General features: G+C 44.4%; 4 protein-coding genes across 4 annotated transcripts; 3 read left to right on the forward strand and 1 right to left on the reverse strand.

Annotated features, from left to right (window-relative positions):
- The first annotated feature begins 115 nt into the window (after positions 1-115).
- Positions 116-1,292, forward strand: F4817DRAFT_330910 (uncharacterized protein). Its single transcript, XM_049302453.1, has one exon. The coding sequence runs from the start codon at positions 324-326 to the stop codon at positions 1,113-1,115; it is 792 nt and encodes a 263-aa protein (XP_049161350.1). The 5' UTR covers positions 116-323; the 3' UTR covers positions 1,116-1,292.
- F4817DRAFT_330912 (HSF-type DNA-binding-domain-containing protein) lies at positions 1,293-4,586 on the reverse strand. Its single transcript, XM_049302454.1, has 6 exons — positions 4,053-4,586; positions 3,536-3,899; positions 3,378-3,476; positions 3,259-3,326; positions 2,769-3,194; positions 1,293-2,712 (listed from the first exon to the last, which is right to left on the reverse strand). The coding sequence occupies exons 2-6, from the start codon at positions 3,892-3,894 to the stop codon at positions 1,925-1,927; spliced, it is 1,740 nt and encodes a 579-aa protein (XP_049161351.1). The 5' UTR covers positions 3,895-3,899; positions 4,053-4,586; the 3' UTR covers positions 1,293-1,924.
- A 7,945-nt stretch (positions 4,587-12,531) lies between these two features.
- Positions 12,532-13,049, forward strand: F4817DRAFT_313756 (uncharacterized protein; the record flags this gene model as incomplete). The annotated part of the gene is made up of 2 exons (XM_049300296.1): positions 12,532-12,747; positions 12,870-13,049. 2 exons carry the CDS (start codon positions 12,532-12,534, stop codon positions 13,047-13,049), a joined length of 396 nt encoding a protein of 131 aa, XP_049161352.1.
- Positions 13,050-16,504: 3,455 nt separating this feature from the next.
- Positions 16,505-18,018, forward strand: F4817DRAFT_330919 (uncharacterized protein). The gene is made up of 2 exons (XM_049302455.1): positions 16,505-17,121; positions 17,189-18,018. Exons 1-2 carry the CDS (start codon positions 16,889-16,891, stop codon positions 17,754-17,756), a joined length of 801 nt encoding a protein of 266 aa, XP_049161353.1. The 5' UTR covers positions 16,505-16,888; the 3' UTR covers positions 17,757-18,018.
- The last annotated feature ends 2,488 nt before the right edge of the window (positions 18,019-20,506 follow it).

Below are 20,506 nucleotides of genomic sequence, written 5' to 3' on the forward strand. Positions count from 1 at the left end.
TCTTCCGTCACATTTTGTAAACCAAAGGGGTGCGTTACGTAATCTTCATGTCACTTTACCATGTGCTAGGTACTCAGTGAAAGTTGCGTATAACCTGTCGTTTAACACTGTGTCGCTATCTTATCGTATCTTGAATTCATCCTTACCTTTTTCTTTCCTTAGCATCTGAATATGTATCGATGCGAGAGCCCGCTGCCAAACCGGACGGCAGCAGCGCACAATATGAGCGTCATGATCTGGCGATAGTATAGCTCGCTAGCTAATACATCTAATACTCCCTCTTATAAATTATAAACTAAATACCTAACTGCCATTCCACCATCATGGCGCCAACTTCTACTTCGACCTCAAAGGCCGCGCCCACCGGCAACCCAGCGCCCGACTTCACCGTCACCATGAACCGCATCCAGACGCAGCTCGAAGCGCGCATGAAAGCCGCCCGCGCATTCCTCCCCTCGCGCTCCGATCTCAACAACGCCTCCTCCTCCTCCGGCAGTGGTTCCTTCTCTGCGCTCGGCGGCAGCTCCAGTTCCTCCAACCCCCAAACCCAATCTCGCGATGCGGCAGCCAGACGCGCCGCCGAAGAAGCCGAGTTTGCCGAGGAGCGCGGTCTCGATCCGAACGCGGGTATAGGGCTAACTCGCAGTCCCGCGACTGGGAACGAGAACAACGGCGGGACAGACCGGGACACAGCTAGGCTGCGCGGACGACTGTTAGGAAAGCGAGGGAGAAACGGCGCGGGTACCGATGGACAGCAGAAATGGGTGCGCAAGGAAGACAGCAGCGACGAGGAGGCGGGGCGGAGCGGGCTCGGGCGAGCCAAGAAGAACGGGAAGAGGTCACGAGCGGAGATGGAGACGCAGGAGAGTAGTGACCCTGTCGAGTCAACTATACCCTCAGAGCCTAAGAGGCAAGGGGCTGATACAAACAGTATCAAAGCGCAGGTTAGCCACGCCAACGGTCCCAGGGACGGAACGGGAAACCCGGTTGCCGAGCCCGCAGCAGCTCCCAAAATTGAGTCCAATCAATCCCCATCGGCAGAAAGCCCGCAGAAAAAGCGCAAGAGGAAAAAGAAAAAGAAGGCAAGGGATGGAACTGGAACTGGTGGGGAGTAGGTCAATAAGATTGGATCGTCCCTGTGGCTGTCCCTTAAAATGACGGGAGTCTGCAATTGGGACTTCTAAGCCAACCATTTAATTCCGAATAGACTTACTAGGAACTCCCTAGTAGGGAGTCTTCGAAATGTGATAGATCATACAATCAACAATCAAGTTTCTAAGGAACTACTGCGGCTCCCTGGCCGGTTATGCATGCAAAGAAGCCTTTACTCCTCCATTAGCTACTTTCTTAAGAGTACATGATTAGTGACTCCGCGAGCGTAGTTGCGCGTGAAGCAATTGGGACAAGATTGTTCCCACTCGACTCCTATCCAACCGATTACGACAGCACCCCCCCTCCGAAGCAAGAAGCAAGCCCACGTTCCGTGTTGTACAAAACCCAATGGGCAAGTTAGTTCAGACATCCGACCCCCCAGCCTCCAAATTTGAAGATGTCCTATGTGAATGGAATATAGTGAGTGTTTTCTCACCCATCGCCATACCATCACTAAACCGTTCCGAGTAATTCTCAATGTAGCCAACGCTTTTTTGGTATTTCAGCGGGAAACTTAAATATCCAAGAAATGAGTATAGCAATGCAGTGAAAGAAAGGAAAATTTATGAAAAGCGGAAGGAAATTCGTAAGGTGCATAGTCAATGTCATATAACATGGCCGTAGCTTGTCGTCCCGAATCCTCGAAGAGATTCGTGTATTCCGCATCAATCGCTCTATACAAAAACAAAATCCCGCCGTGTGTGGTATAATGTGCGACAACGCTTTCCATGACGCAAGATATGGGATATTCGAGGACCTATAATGCCAATTATTACATCCGTTTTCGCTTCCGATCATCATCTCCTCGGGGATCGTCCTCGTCGTCTCGTTCTACTGTATCGGTCGGGTTGAGAATGTGCGCCATGCTTCCCCTCCTGGTTGGGGGAGCAGACATGTCTTTGATTGAGAGGTTCTTGTTTTCTCGGTTGGCTGAATTCCAGGACCAGTTATTGAGACTTTCTAATCCATTTCCGATACTACCATTTGAGAACGGAGCTGGAGGAGTAGCAGGTCGTGATAGTGAGTAATGGGGCGGCGGGTCGCGGATACGTTGCTCGTCTTGGGCGCCTCGATTAGGGGAAGATGGCCAGTGAGACGAAGGTGGGCCAGAAGAGATGTACGGCGGCGGGTTGACTTGCCACCCAGCAGCTCGGATATCGGCAGAGGTGTGCCGCCTAGACAAGCCGCTCGGTGGGGGCTCAACGGTAGCAAGCGGATGAGGCCCAGGAGGAGGTGGCGGTGGTTGAGATCGGAGGGGAGAAGGCGATGACTGAGTTGTGCTCCCGCTAATCGACCCATGCGATCGACGTGAGCCTATCGCAACATTGGAGGAGCTAATTGCGAGATTAGAAGATACTGGAGGTCGGTAAAAATTCGTTCGAGATTGAGGGTATCCCCCTATTCTTCTTTGATCGTCCTGAGCTAACTGCCGGGGAGATACAGGGGGATTTTCGAGATTTGCAAAGAGCTGGCGGCTATTCGGGAAGGTTGGCTCATGCGGTTCGTCGATGGATCGGACGAATTCGGTCTGGCGTTGAATTTCGCCTTGCAGCGCAAGAACTACGACCGTATTAGACCATCAAATGCCTTCATTGTCTGTATAAAATGAAACTTACCATCTCTATGGACGGGATTCTCTGGTGGAACGAGGCTCAGAACTGTTCTAGATAATTCTTGATTCAGCTGCAACAAGCGATTCATCGCGTCCGACATTGCTTGCTGCTTCACGTTCATGTAATGAGCGTTCTCCTCGCTGCGCTGCAGTCTAGTCGTGACTTCGTACAAGGAGTGCTCAATGCTCGCAAGCCTCGGATCTGAGCCGTCATGAATTGGTGGCATGGGTTCTGCTGGAGTACCGGGCTGCGACAGGGTTGGCTTCTGGCTATTGTACTCTCTGTGGTCCCGGTGGATCAGCGTGTGACGAGACGCTCGTCGCTTGATCTCGCGCAGTCCAACCAAGTCGCCCTTCTTGAAATTCCCATTACCATGTTTAAATTCCCACAGCGCAGTTTCTGGGGATCCGGTGTGAAATACGTCGCTTACTGAAATGCTCATTTCGTTAGTCGTCTAAGGTTTTCCGACAAGGGCTCATATCCCTGTGCATACCTTTATGAAAGCCGTACATATTTAGTTGTCGGACGAAAGAGGATATGTTCGTGTGCTTGAAATATTGGCTGTTACTCAAATTAGTCTCATTGGTTGGCCGCGCGGGACTGGAGACATACGCAAGAACTTTAGAAAAATCATGTGAAGGCGACATAACGAAGCTCTCAGCGGAGGTAGACCAGCTAATTAAGTGTTGTATGTTAGGATCTTCTAACATACTGCGAAACGGTTAGTGGCTATGCGATCATCCGTGATAGGAATTATAAATTATACGCACTTGTAGAGTTTATGGATAAACGCAGTCTGTACTATCTTCGGCTGGTGAACAGCCGCAGCGGCAGGCGCAGGCATTGTAGTCGAAGCGAAACTCGAGCTCTGTTCTCCTAATAGCGCAGTGCTTTGGCGATCATTAGAATCGCTACCTTCTCCCTCGGAGCTCTTCCTAGCACTCTGCGGGGCTGATGAGTTAGTCGGCGTGGTGATATCCATGGGCTCGCCCGACGGCGAAGGAGCCGACATCTTTATGGTTGGCATCGGCGTAGGAGTGGTAATGATTGGAACCGTACGTGCGCCCATGCTCTCGTCAGCCTTGTTGACAGGTATGTTTCGCGGCGCACTCTCAGTCGCAACGTCCATCTGGTCTAGGTAGAAAAAAAAGGATGCACTAGTTAGCAAGACTATAAAACTGGAAATTAGAGACAGGCGAGACAATTTGACAAAGAGGGACACGAGACTACGGCGGGGAACTGGAACGGGGACTGGGCCGGATTTCTAGAAAGTACGGAACCACGAACCGCATTGCTTCTATTTCATAATCGTGCACGGTTTAAGGGGCCTCCTGAGTGTTTTCGTTTCTAGCTTTTGTTTCTGGGCGAGGTATTGCTGCTAGCTCCCGATTATCTGACATGGGGTCCTTTCGACCTAATTGTCGCGGGAGTCAGCCTTGCAGATTGAAGGTTTAGCTAGCTGCTCCTCGCCGCCGTTATTTCTGTCGATGGTGGGGGAGAAAAAAGAGATGTAGCTTAGTTTAAGTTGGTGCTTCTGGCCAAGACTGGAAGGGGGTTATTGGGGTCGGCAAAAGAACGAAAAAGAGCTATTCTATGCTCCCATCGTTAGACAACCGGCGGTACAAGATATGGTACAGGATACAGGATACAGGATACAGGATATGTGGATATGTGGATCTCAAAAGAGAAGTAAGATATTCAAGTTCGCAGTTCGCAATGTGCGAGCAGGTGATGTATGTATGGAGGCAGGTGTATGTATTGGTGTATGTATTGTACGAAGGTCGCCATGTAGATACCTCTTACTTACAGGTAGAATGTACGTATATGACAGCCTGTGGGTGGCTCGGGTTGTATGTACGCAGTTGCAAATGGAAGGTAGGTGTGGCCCCCCCCGTACGTATATGGTCCTTTGGCGACCTCGGGAGCAGGGACTGATGTACATATGTACATATCTTACATGGTTCAGCCCAGACCCGGCGGTGGATCACCCTAGAAGCATGGTCCGTGAGGTGCTTGCTTCGGGGAAGGGGAGATATACATGTGTACTTCGATACTTATCTTAGGAGGTACCCATGTACGGTGCCTCACCACAAGCACTAATCAGACAAGGAAGGATCGGGAGTTTCAACGGAACGACTTTGGGATTACCTAAGGTAGGTACTCTTGCCAAGGAAATAATGTACCATGTAGTACAATGTAAAATGCAACTCACCAATACACGTGTAGAGAGCTGCTAAGATGCAGACGTGAAGATGTGCATTCCGCAGCTTTTAATCTTCTGTTCATGTAATAATAGAAGAACCGTAAGAGATGAATGATTGCGGGATATGATGGGGACGACGACATGTCTCTCCCCCCCAGATGGATACAGTACATGTATGAACCTAACAATGCATTGCAGACAGGCAGGCATCGTTGGACGATTCCTTTAGAAAAAGAGGACCATGTTGTGCCCTAGGTCCGCTTTAGGGGTATTGCTGGATCCAGGATCCTTCAATTACCATGTCTTGGTCTAGTTCGACTAGCTAGGTACCTAGGTAGACACTGCATGAATACCTCTAGGGGGGATCCTAGCCTAGAAAAATTGTAGGTTCAATGGCATAACTTCCACTCGGAACTTCGGGTCGTTGATCTGAAGCATCAGAAGAACCTGGAAGTTTGTTGATAGTTAGTACAAACTAATGTGTAGCAGCTACTAGCTAGTCATCAACGGCGAGGAAACACGCCTAACGTGACGATCGGCCGTATTGCTACATGACATTTGCCCTTCAGACTTCTGCATCAGTTCTAGAAGAGTTTAGGTATAAGCGGGGAGGATAAGAGTTGCACTAGAGATGGCCAAATAAAACAAAACGAGGTCATGCATGATGCCAAGTGTTATTCCGAGTGTCTTTTGAATAAAAGGAAGTACCGTAGAAAAAAAGGCCTTTTTCAAAATTGATATCTTTACAGTCGAATATCCTACCGAGGCAGGGAGTTCAATGTTGCTGATAGAGAGAGATTAGGTACATTATGGGGCTGGGGGGGTCTATTGACATAGTGTCAGCAATAGTGATAAGGTGTGGACATAATGTCGGCGGTGCGCCGCTTAAGAATCAGTCCCCTACCTGATTGGCTATCACGTATAATATAGACACCTTCGGGGGTGATTGTATCCAAATTATAAGGATAACTAGGTCTGAAATAGCTACCGTACGTACACGATTATATCTTGTCGTAATTGTATTACTTTCGAAATACTGATATATTAGGAAAGAGTGGCTTTTTAGACATCGTTACCAACGGTAGTTACGGTCACCTAATCGACATATGTCACGTACGAGACTGTGTCAAGTTAGGACATAATGTTAGGCCAGGTAATATAATATTAAAAAAAAAAAAAAGAATAGAAGGCCTTGTAATCTAATATAAGGCCTTCAACATATTTATATATATACAGCAAAGGCACAGGCACATGTAAAAGTCAATTGAAAAGATTACGTTGAATTACATATATTACGAGATTACGGGCTACGTGTTTTACCATTATACTACGAGGTCATTACGAATTACGATTAGGATTAAAGTTTACCGTATTGCAGTATATATGCATACTTCAGGCCCTTATTTAACCTGTATATACCCGGGGCTGACATTATGTTGATTCCTGACATCGTGGTGGACATAGTGGCTACCTGGACATCGTCAACAGGCCTGGCAATTACGGCGAAATAAACAGTACCTCTGACATAATAAATACCTTGACATACTATTTATTAGTACTGACTTGTAAGTACCTGCAATGAAATCGGTACAACAAGTCTTGCTGACATTATATCGACCTGTTAACATGGTCTTGACATAGTATCGGGGCCTGTAATTATGTAATTATACTGACACCATTGCTGACATAATGTCAATAAACCCCCCCAGCCCCATAATGTATGCTTTCATTTGAGCGGAACTATCGCCGAGCTAAAGCCTTAGGTACTTGAGACCTAGCCTCTCTGAAGCTAGCAGCACTAACTGCGCTACATAAAATGCCTAAAGAGGTACTATCTTTGAGAGAGACAGGAGGGGTGAAGAGGTATCTTACCCGGTACCTTATTTGTACATATGGGTTTGTTAGGTATCCACTAGGGAAGTAGACTAGGGAAGTATGTAGGTAGGTTGCGCAAGGTGGTCCAAGTGGTCCAAGTGCAGTCCACTAGTTCAACGGAACACATGGAAGGAACCAGGAGGGACCACGTCTGTATTATTACTCACATACGGCACTCATAAATCAATTATTACTTACCGCACCATACGCGATTACTACCTGTACGTGTACGCGCGCCAGTCCGCCTTTAGATCTCAGATCAGATCAGATTAGAACCTAGGCAAATTAGCCCCGGCAACCTCGAAAAACGGCCAGTTCAATTCAATTGATCCTTTACGCTAGCATTCCATTCTACACGAATATCTACCTAACACTAGGTAATACTTGATGATTACAGCCACTGCACCATGATCTCCAGGTTCCAGATTCGTGTTCCAATATCGTACCTAATACGTACGAATAAGAAACAACCATCAAAGCATGATAGAATATATTCAGGACATTTTAATACTCGTCATGAGTTCCCGTTCAACGACGCCATCTTATCAATTATTTCAAATACCCAACTCTAGAAGATAACTACCTATCTACGGTGCTTGAACAACGATGATCAACGCATACGCTACCTGTATTTCATCCAAGCAGCCAATATCAATAGCAACGCTAATAATGGATCACAACCGGACTTATTTTATAATATACATTAGCTTATACAAATCATGCAGTTCCGGATGCTCCTGAAACTTTCCTTTCTTACAAGTCTTAACCTCGCAGTGCATACATATATATCCTGCTTGCATGGAATGAACCACGGATCATCCATATTCTAGGACATCGGTATACTACATCGGTACTCGATATGTATGTATATGCCTCGCCCAATTACATCGATTGCTCGGCTACCTAGCATCTCACGTTTTTCAGCATGGCCCAGGCGATGCAATTCAGGGGCACTACACCACCGACCACCGACCACCGACCACTTGGAGATGTCAGCTCCTTCAGCCCACCATTGAAGAACATACCACCAATTCGTCGTTTTCATTGGTAGTTTCTTGCATTCCTTCAGCTACACATATCTTCGTATTTGGCAAGAGAGCTGGCAAGGATTTATTACTATGATATCAACAAGATATCACTTCCAATCAGCAGAACAGCCCCATGTGTAACAGAGCGCCATTCCGAGAATGTGAGCGTACTACAAAAGTCTCGCTAGGCCTTGCCGATGATTATGGCAAGCTTCCTGGCATATTTAGATCCAACAGTTACTAAGCCCATGTCATCTCACAAGCCCGGTCCAGCTATGAGAACCGGACCCCATGTTTCATGAACCCGTTTTCGGCAACCCTGTGGCTGACTGTCTTGATAGTTCAACTCCAATTCTGCATGGGTGATACGGTCCGCGAATAGCCCAGCGTTGGTCGATAAACTGTTTATTGAACAATACCAGCTGACTAGTGCCGCTGGTGGGAACTTGGCGATCTAACGGTTGAAACCTGTCCAAAAGTTTTACCTTGTTTATGATCATGAACGTTGAAGTCATTGAAATTTGGTACGGCATCAATTCTACCCGAGGCACTCATAATAACAGATCCGTGAGTAGCTAGGTCTGATGCTCCCGCACCAAGTTCATTTCCATCTATATTGTTTCCCATGCCTATAGATATATGGACGATGTATTTTGTAACCCTTCAGTCGCCCCATACTAGCTTCCAAGGTATCTAGTATCATCAACCCCAAATGGCCCCCAGGGAGACGAATTATTCAACAACTACATAGTAGGGGAATCTCCACATTACTCGTGTGTCTCGGTTAACTGCCTAAGGTAATTATGTGCCACTGCGTGGCAGGTTACTTATTTATAGCACCCATGCCCTGTTTTTTCAACATCCGGTATATACGGCTCATTGGTTGACTTAGTTTTAACGACACTTACATACACGCACAATGGCGGGGCTGGGCGCGGGTAACACGTAACAGTTAACAATTCGCAGTGACATAGACGGTTTCCGAATAAATGGACTCAGTATGCTACTCATTACAGTCGCCGTTCTACGGATAATGTGATGGATCGATTATTACTGCTGTAGAAAACGCACGGAGGCTTAAATCCTGATCCCATCTATGCTACCCAACTGCATCCTAGAACGAAGTGAGCTTGCGTGTTCACGTGCGTTGCCGCTAACCTGCATACATATACTGTAGTCAGCCTGCAAGTAATACTCTGTAACGAGAGTAGCGAGGCGTCTAGTCTGCAGGGGGTATGGTGGACCATTAGTGCAACTGTGCCAAAATCAAGAAAATTGATTGCACTATGTCTAATAAGGTAATAGTAACATTAGATGTACAGTATAGGCTCGACTATTTGCGCTGTATACTTTTTACAAGGTAATACATACCTTTTTTTGACCTTATACTACAATAACCTAACCAATATTTATCTAAAACTTTTAAAAAAAACATTAATATTTTAATTATAAAATAACGAAAATTTTAATTTAGGTTATATATGATTTAACCTAATATTGGTAAAGATATTAAAGAAACTACGTAATTATATAAGCATTACTATACAGCCAGTGTTTCCACAGATTTAAAAGATCAGCCAATAAAATTGAATATTGATATCTGGGCTACCCCCCTTTCGCTATCCGGGCTACCTTCCCTACTTATACACAACATACAGCACATTCAAATAACTTTACGAAAACAACAATCTAGACGTTATAATTGGTATTATTTTATAGCCGTAATTGATGCGAAAATAATGATTTAAGTTGCATTTAAATCGGCCTCTTGGCTGTTATGTTGTAGTAGAATCAAATAGCGCTTGCCTCTCCAAGCGCTTGTCTGGAGAGGCAAGCACGTGATACCCTTTAAAAGCACCTCAATGGAGTCATTCCAAACAGATTCCAGATACTTTAATAGCAATATAATACTCAATACACATCGCATAAACATGCAGTTTGGTCCATTATTTTCGCATCAATTACGGCTATAAAATAATACCAATTATGTTGGGATGTAATTACGTAAGGATAGTCACGTGGTAACACGTGACTATTCCCTACACAAAAGGCAATTCTTTCTAGGTAGCACCCACACACACAATTTATAATCAGTACAACAACAGTTATCGCGATAAGCCTCATTTGTGTTTTGCTTCTTTATTAGGTGTATACCGCTACCCTACCTTGTCATCCGACATTGATTAATAGCCGAAAAATAAGTATGCTATAGATTAACAAAGATAGAAGAAAACGCAGGGCGGATCGTATTTTTATCGGCTTTTTAGAGCGATATTTACGAAACATCTGCGTTATTTCTTGACGAGAAGAGATAGGCATGCTATCATATCCTTGTCGGCTTTTAGAGCAATGCTTACGATAGCTACCTATGCTAATTTTTAAGATCTTAAAGGCTTAATGAAGATCTGCGTCTATCACGCAACGACGATTCCGATCGTGGTCTTGCCTGAAGGCAAACAGCAACGAGATCTCCGGACTTAAAAACTGTGCGCCCGATTACGAGAGAAGGAATCCGCCAACAGCTAAATTATTTACCCGTCAAATAACCCATCTACGTCCATCACGTACGACGATCCCGACCGCGTTTAATCGTATTTGAGGCTTCGTTTTTCACATACAATAAGTTAACATACGTTGGCTGGTAGCTGTACAAATATTAAGGCTACTAGTCAAGTCACTAGAAACGTACGTTTGTAATATAAGTTAACGATACCGATTCATCACGAGAAGAATCCGCCAACAAAAGCCAAAATAGCCTCGTCCCCAGCCAGACGATTCACAATACGAAAATAACCTCGTCCCCAGCCAGACGAGACCCTTACTTCGACCGCTTTAGCCTGCCCTAGCCAGCCCGACAAGAGATCCCACATACAAGAGATTCAACCACCTTTACCTCAACCGTTTCAGCCTGGCCCAGCCTGCCCGAGCCCGTTACTATTACGATAGATTAAGACCTAGCCAGCCAGACGAGATACTCGATTACATACAATATCCAACCACAAGAGATCCTACCACGAGAGACCATATTAGATGAAAAGATCTGACAAGATCTAATCAGATAAGAGGTCTAATGCGAGATCAAATCAGACGAGGAAATCTAACAAAATCTAATCAGATGAGAGATCCAACGAAAGATCCGACCACCTACCTATTGACAGTTACGTCATAGTATAAAAAAGACGGACTAAAGGCAAGAAAAGAGAAGAAATTGTCAGTGTTGGATTAGTTAAATTGTATGTAATTACGTCATAGCAAAAAGGAGGAGGAAAGAGAAAAGTTGCCAGTGTTGGGATGTAATTACGTAAGAATAGTCACGTGGTAACACGTAACTATTCCCTACACAAAAGGCAATTCTTTCTAGATAGCACCCACACACACAATTTATAATCAGTACAACAACAGTCATCGCGATAAGCCTCATTTATATTTTGCTTCCTTATTAGGTATACACCGCCACCCTACCTTATCATCCGACAAATTATAACGTCTAAATTGTTGTTTTCGTAAAGTTATTTAAATGTGTTGTATGTTGTGTATATAAGTAATGAAGGTAGCCCGGATATTAGTGCTTATAATTATGTAATAAACCTTATTATTTTGTATATAGCGTACTGTGCACTTAGCGTTGCTTATTATATTACCTTATTAGACATAGTGCAACCAATTTTCTTGATTTTGGCACAGTTGCACTAATGGTCCACCATAGGGGGCTATGTGCCTGCGTTAGTATACGCATCGATGATTCTTGGATCATCTAATTTTACTACTGAAAAGGGGCTTTCTGATCGCTTGGGTGTTCATTGCAACTATACGACCTTATACTTTGACGACCGACAATGATTCACCCTACTTTAGCTCGCCGTCAACAGCTACTATAATTATCCAACTACTATTTACCGAGTCTATACCGATGCGCGGCTTGATTCCACCTCAAGTCGTTTTGCGCGGAACAAGTAGCACAGGAAGGATTACCGATATAGACAACCGAGAAGTCTGCCTGCTTCTTTTACGTCTACTATCAAAACTCGAGGGATCTTGACGCAAGTAGTTCGCGTTCCACAACCTACTTATTTCGCGAAAATACCATGTGACCAAGTATCTTCGTTGGGGGTTACGGAGATACAATACAATACTTAATGTCGTGGATTGGATGCCTCGCGGTGGGGTAATCTATCCTTGTTTTCTCTGCAGCTACTATATACCTTCGAGTCCGATTTGCTGCGCCAAAGCCTGCTCTCTTCTACGTAGCACCCAGGAGGCGCCCTGCATAAGGCTGGCTGTGCTATGGCAGTATAATTATTCCCGGCAATGCAAGAGCTTTTAAAGAAGCATTCAACCTGGGAGTATTTGACTCCAGAGTGCCTGCAGGGCAAACACGTTGGCACTAGGGCAGAGATCATGCTAATTATGGTATATTCAACTTTCTCGCTAGCCAATTTTGCTTCTTCGCATATCTAGAGTATGATACTAATGTATGATACCAAACGTGCTGTACCGGCTATCAGAGTTGGCACTCGGCTTGCCTTGCCACTTACATGACACTACGTTTTCCTTCCGATAATGGCTAGACTGAAAACATCATCCAGAGTCGGATCCATAATAGTGCTACACCAGGCCTCCATCTGATCACGTTGATGGAGGTTATGAAAACCTAATAGCGATGCTGAACCGTAAGTTCCAACAGACGGTTGATATGGCTGCCAAGTCGTCGTCCAGCCCCACGCTTCGCGGCTGGCCAACAAATAAGAAAGACCATTTAACCATCGAGTCTTTTCAACATAAGAATATTCATGATTGGCTCACGCTACGTTTCCCAGATCTGCTAGTTTTTGGGGCCATGCATGCGATTTGGACGGGTACAACGGACGGCAAAAATGTGCAATGAGACGCGGGGGCGCTTCTTTGGCAACACACCCCCGGTCGCGTGATGTCGCAATCCGCCTACTGTTTCAGTATGCGCGATGATCTTGTCGACTAACTGATCATTCGGCAAACTAGCGCGGTCATCTGCGCGCTTCCTTCGGCTTCGGCTTCGGCTTCAGTTCTTGTTGCGGAACCCTAGTCGCACAAGCTGCGGCACGGCCCGGCGCGGTTATCTTCAACCTGCTTAAGGCATGTATCTATAGCGGGTTAGTCGTGTGCTTGCTAACTAAGCCTATTATGAGAGTCTACGTGTAGTAAGATATTGCTATGCGAATGTGACGATGAGGCCGGAAATTAGGGCTATGAGTTGTCATGCAGGAGCTTTTAAGCCAACTGCAAGCTAAACTACGGAATACCTCCTACGTCTACATAATTGCTATTTAATTCGGTGTTAAGAAACTTGCAACTAGGCGATTACTATGCTTCCGTCCCACGGTCCCAGCATAGCCGACACGCCCCCATAAAAATCATAGGAATTCCCTTTACCGTTTACGGTTCCTTTTCCGCGGCTACGCCCTAAACCTCGATTGTTATAGTCCTTTTCTTTAGTTCTAGAATAGTGGTATCTTGAACTTGTAGAATGCCACCTAATACACATAGGGTTAATATATATATTTCCCAAAAGTAACACAGGGGCTGAAATGTTTCAAGCCCACCTAAAACCAAGTTATACCCAGGAACTGCCTTTCTCAGACGTATCGGCAGTCCTCCTCACCGAGCCAGCATGTCCCCGTTCCTGGATCCCTCGGTGGACTGCATGGTTGCATCTTAGGCCTGCAGAATTACCCTTCGACATCTATCGGCTTTCCCGTAATGGTATCACCGATGATAAGAGTTATTTCGGTGTTTTGATAATTGGCTGCACTGCAGAAATGTTTAGCAGTTGGGGGTAAATGTGGCTCTGTTTCTGGCTGCATTTACTCCTAAACATCTAGAGGAAAGCCCCCAACGATCTGGATCCGCGGCCGCCCCTCTTCATGTCAGGGACGCTATTACGAGGTATCCATTCAAATGTCCGTGCACGTCTATAAGTTGGAATGTCGTACGAGAATGGGACCTGCGTATAAGATCAACCAATATCTATAGCATATTATTATACCCTCTAATATTATGCCCATGACCCCATGAAACTTGAAACTTATCAAGGGGGACCGGGCTCTTGCTCGTATAGAAGAGCATGAGCTTGGTATGTGAACTAAGGGCGACTTAAGCAGGATGTCTTGGAATCAGACGCAGGTTTCGAATATAGTCCGCGATAGCATATACATTCTCCGTGATTCATGTTACTAAACATCTTACATTAGGTAGGCATTCGTATACGAGAAGTCCGTGATCGGAGTCGAACGGGCGTAGCCATCCTCAGAAGGGGGGGGGGCTATACCTCAGATATTACCTATCTGCTTCCCGGGGTAAAGGAAGTGCGTTTGCTCAAAAAGGAATTGTGAATATTAGTGTTATGAGATATATTTAGCCCCAGTGCTATCTCTCGCAGTGATTATCGTAGCACGTAGAGTAAAGGTTTGATGACCCAGGGGGTTATGCCTTCTTACTCGAATACGGATATACACTTCCTTGCTATGCTCACGATGTTCAAAATTTTGGCGAAATAAAACTGGTCCCTCTCCTTTTAAAATATATAATACATATAACTATATACATACTTGCTGAATTAGTAAGGGGTGAGGTTTATATTAAGCACATAAGGTAGATGGTGGATCCTAACTTCTCGAGAGGTAAATCGAGTCTCTAGTGTTCAATGGGTGTTGTTATTATTATGCCCAAGCTTTATGAGGTCCTAGGTCGAGTACTCGAAGGCTTGGGCAATGTCTAACTAGCTAGCTTACCTATTAAAATATTAGATATTTTGAAGTAGAGGGTGATGTCACTTTCTCCAAGAATATTAAATAAAGATCATGTACACACGGCGATGAAGGCTTCAAAGGCCCTAGTCCCCTCTTATGGTACTGTAGGGTTAGAATATATCAGGTATCACAACGTGGACCTCAAAGGCGTGGAAATAACTTCGTTATTTCTACGAGGTGCTCTGGGCCTAGAATAATGAGGCCAGTGAAATATATCCTTTGTCCTATATGTCTCAACTAGAATCCTAATAGGTTTCTGGATATTAGCCGCCGGTCGAGTGACTACAGGGTCCTTACGGTGACAAGAGGCTTGGATCTTAACCAAGCTGGGAACTACCTATATCATGGCAATGGTCTACCTAATTATAACATCTTAACTCTTGACTGCCTGAGTATTCTTGATGAGGAATGGGAAGACATCTAGGGAATGGGTAGTTGATGGAGTCGATAAATTCTCGTTGCATTATCATTTGCCACTGAGTTAATACTAACAAAAAGGAGCTTGTTGGGGATAACTACGGAATTTACAGAGGTTGATGTGGTGTTACAATCGTACACCTTACTATCAGGCCATGCGCCTGTTATTAGTTATGCTTGTTAGAATGGCGTTATGATGCAGCCAGAACTTAGTTTCCACCGTTATCGTGATTAATATAATATGTCAGATATATCTAGTATTTCTTTCATGATGACCTTGGACAGCTCTTGTATTTAGCTTAATGATATCCAGCTTGTTGCTATTTCATGGCCTTAAAGTCGCTATTAGAGGCTGCGAGAGGCCACTAGCATGGTGATTATAATGACTATAGTGCTTGCTACTAAAGTATCTGTAACAAAGTTAGGCACATCAATATGTTTACACCTAATCAGAGCGCTTATGGGATGAACTTCGAGTTGATGAGATTAAGGGGTATTAAGATATATAGAGTAACATGGCCATGAAAATATTTAGTTTTTTCTTTTAATACAAGGCTATAAAGAAATATAAACTCTCCTTATCATTAATAATATAGGAATAATCAAGCCCGTCACTTGTCCTACAATGCAGTCATATCTTAGTTGCCGAATCGTTAGGTATTAGATGGAAGATGGTATACTGTTTAGAAGCACGGCATTTTAATGAGATATTTATACACATTTTATTAGGTAGTAACGTCATATAAGGGGTGATTGAATAGAGTTTACATGTAAGGTCTATCATAAGGCCAGCAAACCAGAGCTACCCGCAACCTGATTCGTATTCCCGGCTACGCGGCTGAGCACGATAGGTTCGGATAATATAGTTCAGAAGAAGGGGGCCGCGAATACAGCAACCTGATTATTGGTTAATAAACTCTTATCCCGTAACTAATTCTCCATCTCTTAGAGTTGTAAGGAAGAAGGTACCTATCATAGTATGTCATTGCGCTATTACACAAAAGACAAGATCCCGCCTCTATATACGATGCAAAGGCGGAATATAAACTTGCCGGCCCCTAATAGTTCTCATTGGCAGGAAGCTTGTTTTGACTTATAGACACCCGAGAATAGAAATAGTTGATGGCTACCTTAATTGACTTATAATAGTTCTGCGACAACTTACCATCAGCACGTGAGAGCCAGGATCCTTCCTATTGACGCTGCCAAGCACCAGCGTTTGACGGTACTGTATAGTACTGTATAGTACTGTGTCGACCTGAGCCAAGAGAAGTAGGTAAGCTGATATAGGTAATGCGACAATCGGCACGCAACCTGCCGGAAGGAATAGTGACACGGATATTTGGCTCTATGATTGGTCTATTCATAGCGAAAGGTTTGAACCATTCAGCCACACGCGTAAGAGTCAGACGATGGTAACCTACAGTAGGTACAATGTCATCCACGCTCAAGAGTTGAACAATTCGTAATAGAAGATCATATGTTTAACTGGGACTTTCTTATAAAAGCATTATTGTCCCGCTACGACGAATTAAGGATATGAGAATACTGAGTATAAGACTTCCAAGCCTCGAAGGCATTAGTGTAGGTATGCCGATAATCCTTACTGGAAGGCCCACATGCAATCAAACAGGGGTGATATTTTGGATTGTCTGGCTGGCTATATATACGACGTGTTACAGGGTGGATACGAATGAATCTTGAGCCGTTCCTTCGTTTTGGACCTTTTCGCCGGCGTAGAATTAAATGTGAATTCTCTTCCTTTTACCTCTTTATCTACGATATGTATGTTATATAATCTAGAGTAGCTTCGCGATGTTGACTTCTCTAGCGATCCCCACGTCCTGCGTGACGGACGTATGGGCAACTTCATCTGGGACTAACACGGGAGTTTTTCTCGGCAACCCGTTTGATTCGAGCTGCTGGCCCGGTAAGAGGGACTTATCGACGACGATCTCGCCTGCAATTTGTCCGGTCGGATATACCAGCGCATGCAATGCTTCTCCATCAAATGATGACAGCGAGACGGTATGGGCGTGCTGTCCAACGTAAGTTACACTTATACGCATTATACCAATGCCGCACCCGCTAGTTCACGCGACTAATTGCGCACAGAGGATTTTCCTGTGACCCCGGCTTCTACTCTTGTATTTCGGGTGGTCAGACAAGCAAGACTTACATCGTGACCTACACCGATCGCGCCGGAAACACCCTCACATCGCAGCTTGTGACGACCGGTGGCGTGAATGCGCATTCCATCAGAGTCGCATTTCACTCCTCCGACATCTTCGCCACGGCTACTCCCACATCGTCTTCCGCCTCATCGCCAATTCCTGTGTCAACTTCGCCTAGTGATTCCGACGACTCAGATTCCGACGGATTATCGGCAGGAGCTAAGATCGGCATAGGAATTGGTGTCGGTCTTGGTGGTTTGATATTGTTCTTGATACTCGGCTGGCTGGCATGGCGAAGATACAGAAACAAACGACTAGCTAGCGAACAGGAAGGCTCTGCTTACCAACCGTATATAGCACCTGGACAGCAACAAACTCATCCGGGAACAGTAGCGACGAAAATGAGCATGATGGACAACGCTTCCGGTATACACGAACTAGGCACGAGAACGCATATTGAACTTCCCGCGGAGGTACCGGCCAGCAGTCCAGATAGGAGAGATGGATGATACTCTAGGATCTCTTTTCGTTCAATCTTGTGCATAGCGATTTAAACCTCACATCAGTCGATGATTTTCTATGGTCAAACGGGTTATGGTACAAGGGTAGATTACCGGCTTCAAATGTGCATTTCAAACAGTTCAAGTTATAATGACCAAAGACCCTAACAGTTAAGCGGGTCCGTTAATAAATATAAGCTTCTCGTCAAGCTTCTCCAGGACTTATTGCTAATTCGATGAACTTGATGTTTTGAAGTGGGTAAAGGTTGGCATTTAGATATTTTAAGAGGCTCGGACTGATAGTAGTATTAGCCTCACGACAAGTCGATCTTTCAGGTGTTAAACTAAGCTCTTTACAACCTAAAATACCATAACAGGTAACTTTACGGTTTCGCTACCGTTCATGCTGTTAGACTCAAGTTGGGACCAGGATGGCGCCAGATCTGTCTGACGATAAGAAACATGATAACCATAACTTGACCGCAAGCATAAGATATTTTAAAGCACTTATTTTCAAGCCCCTGAAATTCTGCCCTCAAACAAACGAGCCAACTACGTACCTAATAACTTCAAAAATTCAACAACCCACCCCTTCTTCGCATATATCATAATAATGATGCATGTAATTTGAGAGTATTCAAATTACTCAGATCGCGTTATTAAAATAATTATTTATGAAGTGAGCGATTTTTCAGAGACATGGCACGTTTACGTAAGTGTACCTACGTGCCGCTTAGTTACATTATCAAGGAGGATTGTTCAGCTCCCCAAACGTATCAGTTAATTGGAGACGGAATCACACAATGGGGAGGAGCAAGCTCCAGGAGAACAGTCCTGTCGGTCATCCGTAATGAGGACTACTTAATTGCAGCTAAGATTCTATTGCAAATGGTAGTTAATTAGCATTCATAATCAACGACAGGCGGACAAAACTTGAATCCTCTATCGCAGGAAGCTACGCGGGGAAGTCATCCAACGGCCATTTTCAGCAAGGTACAGGTCCGAAATCGAAGGATTATGCCGTTTAGTCTTTGCTACGTTATACAGCTCTAGAGAGAGTTCAGTTATTACCTAGGTATATAAGTAATCACTTTCAAAGGATGTCGGCGTTGGATCATCTGGTCACTACTTCCCGATGCTAGTACCAACAGTAGCTTAAAATGAGTGCTAAGAGTTGGTGGCGTTTCCTTTAAGAAAGCATATGTTAATGTCGACTCCGACAACCTTATAATGGTTAAAGATATAGCGTAGCGGTGGTATAACCTCCTGTATAATATCAAAACGGCATACTTATTAGACGATAGAAGAAGATTTAGTTTATTATTAGTTAACTAGGTACCTAGTTTAATATCATAAGAAACTCGGTTCGAAAGAGAATGATTGGGGTTTGCTTGAAAGTGTAAATGGCAAAGTTTAAAGAGACAATAGACTTAACAAATCTAATGGCATATTATAAGTTACTTAAGTAATAGCTGTCCATCTATAAAGTTATCATTAATATTTTATCTTAACCACTTAGCAGTTTTATAGAAACCGTATCGCCGTATGAGTTAGCAGATACACTTGCTATTTTCAACATGCGATGTTTATAAAAAGCCAGACGAAGCCTTGCAATTTACAACCTCATCTTAAAATAGAACCGGCTTACACGCAATCATTACGAGACACAAAATTTTCGAATCAAACCATTGTTATGTAAGACATTGTGTAACCGGACTGCCCTGTGGGAGAGCCGATGGTGGGTGTGTTACGCCGGACTCTGAAATGCCTCTCGGCGTTTGAGGCCATGAACATCAACCCTGATCCCACTTCTTCCCGCGCAGATGAACGGCAAGCCCACCAAACGGTCGTGTTTCATCTATTCAATAATCTTGAGCATGGCATTGATGTCTTCGGTATCTCCTTCAAACGACCTCTGATTTGGCAGTTTCCTACGGTTACTTTTGGGGGAAAGCATCATCATCTAGCCTCTAATCACCGAGGTCATCCTCGCATTACACATAGGACTTGCGAATTTTTAGATAACCTCCCAAGTCTTTAAAAGACCACTAGGACGTGCCAATATATTTCATATTGAGTCCGATTCGGAACTTATAACTGGGCTTCAAGTCATCCTTCGAACGTTCTTCCTCATATCCAAATATCCGGTTCCGGCCTAGTTTTTGCGTGGCCATAACCAGCGACCCGGTCTCTGGACACTGTTAGGAATTTATATCCCAGCTCTTTAAGATTTTGTGTATCGCTGCGCATTTTCCCCACACGGAACAAGCCGAGGGAGACCCGTCTCTCTGTAAATTTATTCTCGCTATCAATTATTCGGAACGAACCATGAGCAAACATATCGAACGTCTCATTCTTCTTGAAGACATAAGAGACAGTTTGGCCTTCTTTGAACTGACAATATGAAGGTTTACAATCACATTTAATATAGAACTTAGATTGCTGAGCGAAAGTGTTGGTGAGATAGTTATGTTTACACGAAGCTTTGCATTGGTTTAACTAGCATTGCATCTTATAGAAAAGCATAACAACAAGACATAAGAAGTGATCTTAGGTACATAAAGGCGTTTGATCGGAACCATCCTCCGAATGCGAATCCCTTGAGTCTAATTGGCTTACATGATTTGACATTATTAATGGGGATATGCTTTAGGTACATGCAATCTCCCAAAGCTTCTAACCTAGCCTTTTATCGATTTGCACTGACAAACGTGACGTTTCGTTTGAAAGACCCGATCGGATGGACTTACCTATGGATG

Source organism: Daldinia loculata (assembly GCF_022478755.1).
Source record: "Daldinia loculata strain CBS 113971 unplaced genomic scaffold F4817scaffold_11, whole genome shotgun sequence".
Taxonomy (NCBI): domain Eukaryota; kingdom Fungi; phylum Ascomycota; class Sordariomycetes; order Xylariales; family Hypoxylaceae; genus Daldinia; species Daldinia loculata.